Below are 5625 nucleotides of genomic sequence, written 5' to 3' on the forward strand. Positions count from 1 at the left end.
AAAAAGACACTGCAATATTTAGAAAGACCATTCTTTTCAGATAACCGTTAAAAAAATATAATGTATATAGTATCAGGATTCTTAAATTCCAAGCAATAGAGACTGATTATGTGACTTGCAAGGAAAAAAAAGGCAGATGTTGAACAACTGAGCATTCGGTAGGCCAGAAATGAAGGTGGCACTATGGATTTAAGCAGCAAGAGCTCAAAACCATCTCTCTGGAAGGCTGCCAGAGGGTGACTTGAGTCCAGTCACTTCTCCCAAAACATACAGAGAAAGGGCAGTTCCTCGGAGTAAGTGTTGTATGTGTGCTGGGGAGTGGGGGCTGTATGTGGGAGGGGGGCTGTATGTGGGAGGGGGGCTGTATGTGGGAGAGGTGCTGGGGGAGGAGGGTGGTCTGTGTTTCTATCACGTTGAGCAAAGAAAACTAGCAGTCTACTATACATACGAAACTGAGCTTTGAATTATCTTATATATATATACATATATTTTTATAAAACACACTTTTTCTGTAATTAATGTCTATTGTTAGTGTTCCTGATAGGAAAAAGTATTGCTACATGCTAATACTGAGCATGTAAAAATAGGTTCTGAAAAAATTATCACCAGAAATAGCTCCAGAAGCAGTAAAGAGTTCATAAAAGTTACTCCTTTTGTTTATTGAATTATATGAATAATCTATTTTTTGCTCCATACTGTAGTTCTTTAAGCTTCTTTATCTTTCCATCACTATTTCTAATGTAATCATAGAAAAAAACCATTGATGAGAGGTTTCGGCATAGATTAGGTGGAAGGCACCTAATGTGGGAAAAAAAGTTAATAGAGTCACATCCGCTTAGGGCCTAAGAACTTCTAAATACTAATTATACTTTATTGACGGTCTTGGGGAGATTATATGGGATACATGTTGGTTTCAGTCCTGATAAAGATTGAGAAATGAGCCTTTGGGAATATAAGTCCTATTTTTTCCCTTTGTATATAGGTAAAGTGTGAGGCTCTTGCTTGGGTCCCACCCACATCCAAGGCTAGGTTTAAAACATGAATGGGCAAGCTGGATCATCTGGCAAAGACAGACGAGAGCCTTGGTTTGAAGGTCTGAGTTGTGCCCTGAAAAGAAACTCATTCTGAGCTAAGAGTGTAGGCAGGGCAGAGTGGGCCCAGTTTCAAGGCCTCAAGGTCAAGGGAGTCAGCTTAGTGCAGGGTCTGCTGTTCCATTATATCCTTGCCCCAGTTCAAGGACATGTGTCTGCATGCTAGACACAGAAAGTAAAACCAGAATGTACTATTCCATCAAAAATTTTGTAAGCTCCCTGGCACATGCAGCTATGTTTGGCATCTAAGAGAATGTATCACAAAACGGGAGTGAGGCATTCATTCCCCTCCACGTTACTAAATCTCGGCACCCCACCTTTAGCATCCTGAGGGGCCAGGACATCAGTGGGGTGCCTGAGACCAGCCGGAGAATGAAATGGTCCCTGAGAAAGGGCAGTAGTAGCTAAAGAGAGACCATGGTAGCCAAAGAAATTTGCAGAGTCTCAGCTCAGGACATCTCTTGACACAGGTGAGACTCCCAGAAATTCTTGGGGAGGGTAAATACTTTGCAGTGAAACAGCGTGGCAAGTGCTGCATAAATAGGGGTTACTGTCATTAAAAAAGTCACATTTTGACAAAGGCTGGTGAAGCTGGGAATTTTCAGATGAGATGGCAGTGACTTCTCACCAAAATGCGGAGCTTGGATCTTTCCCCCAAGGTGACAGTACAGAGCCATCTGTATGACTCCTCCCCAACACTCCTGCCCTACAAAGCAGTGTATACTGGCACACAGGCAAAGGGTGCCAGTACCCATTGGTTGTGGAACATTTTTCTGGCCAAGAAACCGTATCTTTTTTGTCGGGAAGAACTAAGAATGTTGGTATCCTTTTCCTTAGTATCATAAATCAGCTGGTGAAAACAGCCAAAGAATACATAGCATCATGTGTCATCTTCATTTCCCTTGAGACCTCACTTCTCTGATTCCTCTGCCATTACATTTAGGACCTAGTTCTGCTAAAAGAAAAAACTATAAATAGGCAGTTTAACTTAAAGTAAGAAATGTAGTAAACATGTGCCCTTTGTTCTCGCTTTGAACCTTAGAATTCACTCTTCCAATAAGAAAAGAAAATGTGGTATGTCATCGTGTGGTGGTATCATGAAAAACAAAAATGTTATTTATGGGTTCAGAGCTGTAACATGACTAGTGATACTAATTATGGGCTTTGGACTCCTCTTTAATCATCAGCTTCATTAGTTAAAGTGTTTTTATTAACTTGCAATTAAATAGTTTTCAGTTAACATAAGAACATAGAGATAACATCACATTTGCACTGTGAAAAGGTAAAAGGCCTTTGTGTTTCATTACCAGGTAAAAAGTCTGGAGCTAGGTGTCTCACAGATGATACTAAACAGCCACTGGCCCTTTTATTTTGGTCTTATTAACAGAAAATACTGACTTAAAGTGATGAAATTACACACATAGGCCACTGAATGGCGTCCTAGGAGTCTGAACTTTTACTTTCAATACCAAATAGTATCTGGAAAACATGCTCACTTTTGTGTTTTTTCAGAAATTCTAAGAATTGGCCCAGATTCATGTGATAGTCATTCCTTAATCCATAGTCACCATGGGCCTCAAGGAGTAATTCTTCAAAAGAATGGAAAAGGCGCAGATCCTCTCCATTTCCTTCCGTTTCCACACTTTCAGCATGCTTACAAGAAATGTGTTTCCAGTTGGGATACCTAATTGTGTGCCAGAATTCCTCACAGTGCTCCTTGAAGCCCTCCACACAGATTATACCTGGCTTTCCTGTCATGCAAAACCCAGTCACATCTAACCTTTTCCCAACATCCAAAATCTTTTTTCTTAGGTCCTGCTGATATATGTGGTGACTGTAGATCCACATCCGGAGGAATGTGTTCTTGACTGGCTTTGCTTGTGTAGACGGTTCATAAACGAGCTTTCTGTTCAGAAAATAGGAGGCACTGTTGTCCTGTAACCACTGGATTGCTGCACATACACAGAGCTCACCTGGATCAAAAGTCCCTATGTAAGAAGTGAGACCTTTGTTGAGAAGTAGTTGCTGTTGTCTGTCAAGCTCAGGAGACCGTCCAAACAGCTGCAATGCTACATAGGGGTAGCTGTGAGGCATGGTTACTTGCAAATCAATTTTCACCTTAAAATGAAAATCAAATAGATTTAAGTACCGTAAAATCACCTAAGCTGGTTTATCAGTGGCAACTGCATGATTTTGATAAATGTAATAGTTATTGCTACTGTTAAATGTCAGCTATGTGCCAGAGACTCTACCGAGTACTTTATATACACTATTCCTTCCATGTAAGCATCCATTCATTCCAGTATTTACTGAACACTCGCCATGTGTCAGGGACCCTATGCTAGGATAAAGAAGCAAAGGAGTTAGACACAACTTCTGCTCTTTGTGAAAAGTAGAGCCTAGTGAAAGAGACAGACATTAAACTAGTAAGTACACAGAACAAGTATTTAATTCCAATGGTAATGTGAAGCATGGAAAAGTGCAGGATCTGCTGAAATGTGTAACCAGGGAGACAGAATTCAGTCTGAGGAACCAGGAGATCTTGTCTGAGGAAATGAGAGCTGAAGGATGTACAGAAAATCGCCAGAAGAGGGGTTCTTAAAAGCCTAGTCCACTTGTTATCTATGCTATGCTAATGTTACTGGAGACAATGGATCAGAAGATGAAGGTAAACTCATTTTTAGTATTTAGATTTCCTATCTGGTATTTGCTTTCTGTGCTATGATGTCACCAAATAAACATTCATCCACTCCTTACAAGCCAGATTTGCTAAAGGTAAGATTTAGATTTATCAAAATCATGATATGTATACAAGACAGTACATACTACGATAGTTGGGTTGGTAAAAAACTGGTCGAGTGAACAAAATAATGATGGTAGTATGAGACTGCAGATGTTTTTAATAAAAACACTAGATATATTTGTTAAAAAGTGTGCGCATTTATGTAAAATCCAAGATATTTATTGAAGACAATTTACAGTGCATCCCATATTTTACGTATTTCACTTTCAAACAAGTAAAGGAAATAAGAATCTGGAATATTCTCTATTTGTTTCCTGGACAGAAAGCTCTCCTTCCAAGTGTTTGCAATAAAAGCTGGGCACCCAGCAACAATAAAAGCAACGCAGGGTACCTACCTTGGGCTCCTCAATCTGGAGTGTAATCACAAATTCGATTTTGGGTGGCAGTGCCTCCCTTTTTCCTTCCAAATATCTCTTTATATTCGTCAGGACATTTACATCTTCGAGTTTTACTTCTCCTTGGTTAGGAAACATAGAGAACAGCATTTCCATCTCTAGCAGCTGAAGCTGCAGGCATTCTTTCATTGAAGCGGACATGCTGCCTCCAAATCCACCTGCCAGGAAAACCGGAAAAGCCCAGGGGCACTAGGTTTCTTAATTTCAGCGGCGTCCAAAGAAATTTCCGGAAGGTCCCTTTCCCTGGAAGCGGTTTTGCAGGAACGTTGTGCACCGACAGCTAGGGGCACAAACCGGGACACTTACACTCTTTCTTCGCTTTATCTCCCGACCCCCAAATCTAGTATGCACGACATCCCTCCAGAGACTTCGTTAAAATTCAGATTCCCAGTCCGTCACCCACCCACGCCCACCCCCGCTTCCGACCCAGATCCGGGAATCTGGACTTTCAACAAGTGTTCCAAATTATTCCGTTGCAGGTGGTTGGCAAACAACACCTGCAGATGCTCTGCAAGCCTGAATTCTGGTTAAGGCAAGGAGCCCAGTTTCCGAATCCCACCCAGGTCTCAGGCTCAGGCGGAGCTGGGCGCTGTGGCCAGGGAGGCCCGCAGTGCTGGCGGGGCTGTGGTCAACTCCCTTGGCTCCGAGGTCTTGGGGGCCCCGCGGCCCCCAAACGCTAGGTGCCGCCCCTCGGCCCCAGCGCCAAGAACCCCTCCCTAGCGGGCCTTTACGGCTCTTCGGGGAGCCACACCAGCCCCGGGCGGCCCAGATCGCTCCGGACGATTTGGACCCACCTGGCCTCTGCCCCGAGGGGCCTAGGCTTAGGGAGAGTCTTACAGGTACATACATAAGATGGTGTTTAGTGCGAGCTGGTGCGGGTAGATGGTGGCGGGGGTGGTGGGGGGAGCGACTCGAGAAGGCTCCCAGAGTCAAAGGCTGGGGAGATGAACCCCGAGAATCGAGGAGGGGATGCGGGAAAAGGGTTTATGGCCGAGGCCACCTTGTCAGAGGCCCCCAATCGGGGTTGGTACCCCCATCTGGGACCACTAGGGACCCTGGCTTCCCAGGGACGCAGGAATGCCACCCCGAAACCCAAATTTGGAGGCGGGGACTGTCGCAGTACTCTGGTGGCCTACGACCCTCGGCCCCAACCCCCGGGCCACCGCGGGGGCCTCACCCTTCCCGGTCATTCAATGGAAACAGACCCAAGCCCTCTCAGAACCGGGATCCGCAGTTCCGCAGGCGCGAGCTGCGCACTACCAGCGAGGAGGAGAGGCGGGTCCAGCGGCCCCTCCCCCGCCGTGATTGGCTGGGGGGCGTGGCGGTGGGACGGAAG

General features: G+C 44.7%; 1 protein-coding gene across 6 annotated transcripts; it reads right to left on the minus strand.

Annotated features, from left to right (window-relative positions):
- Nucleotides 1–2279: 2279 nt before the first annotated feature.
- Nucleotides 2280–5610, minus strand: RWDD2A (RWD domain containing 2A). 6 transcript variants are annotated; one of them, XM_019442750.2, is made up of 3 exons: nucleotides 5495–5610; nucleotides 4230–4569; nucleotides 2280–3209 (listed from the first exon to the last, which is right to left on the minus strand). In XM_019442750.2, exons 2-3 carry the CDS (start codon nucleotides 4428–4430, stop codon nucleotides 2532–2534), a joined length of 879 nt encoding a protein of 292 aa, XP_019298295.1. In that variant the 5' UTR covers nucleotides 4431–4569; nucleotides 5495–5610; the 3' UTR covers nucleotides 2280–2531. The 6 variants fall into 6 exon arrangements, with proteins under 6 accessions (XP_019298295.1, XP_019298293.1, XP_019298297.1 ...); XM_019442748.2 differs by having other exon boundaries at nucleotides 5467–5581; XM_019442752.2 differs by having other exon boundaries at nucleotides 4230–4447; nucleotides 5495–5578.
- Between the last annotated feature and the right edge of the window lie 15 nt (nucleotides 5611–5625).

This window comes from Panthera pardus, unplaced genomic scaffold (genome assembly GCF_024362965.1).
Source record: "Panthera pardus isolate Hobbes unplaced genomic scaffold, ASM2436296v1 HiC_scaffold_17, whole genome shotgun sequence".
NCBI lineage: Eukaryota > Metazoa > Chordata > Mammalia > Carnivora > Felidae > Panthera > Panthera pardus.

What these genes read in the sequence shown, in the direction of transcription:
- RWDD2A (XM_019442746.2), bottom strand. Translation starts at nt 5,138, where the DNA reads ATGTATGTACCTGTAAGACTCTCCCTAAGCCTAGGCCCCTCGGGGCAG. An exon ending in CCCCTCGGGGCAGAGGCCAG is followed by an intron (nt 4,448 to 5,083) that starts GTGGGTCCAAAT and finishes TTTTCCTGGCAG; the next exon opens with GTGGATTTGGAGGCAGCATG. An exon ending in TCCAGATTGAGGAGCCCAAG is followed by an intron (nt 3,210 to 4,229) that starts GTAGGTACCCTG and finishes TTTCATTTTAAG; the next exon opens with GTGAAAATTGATTTGCAAGT.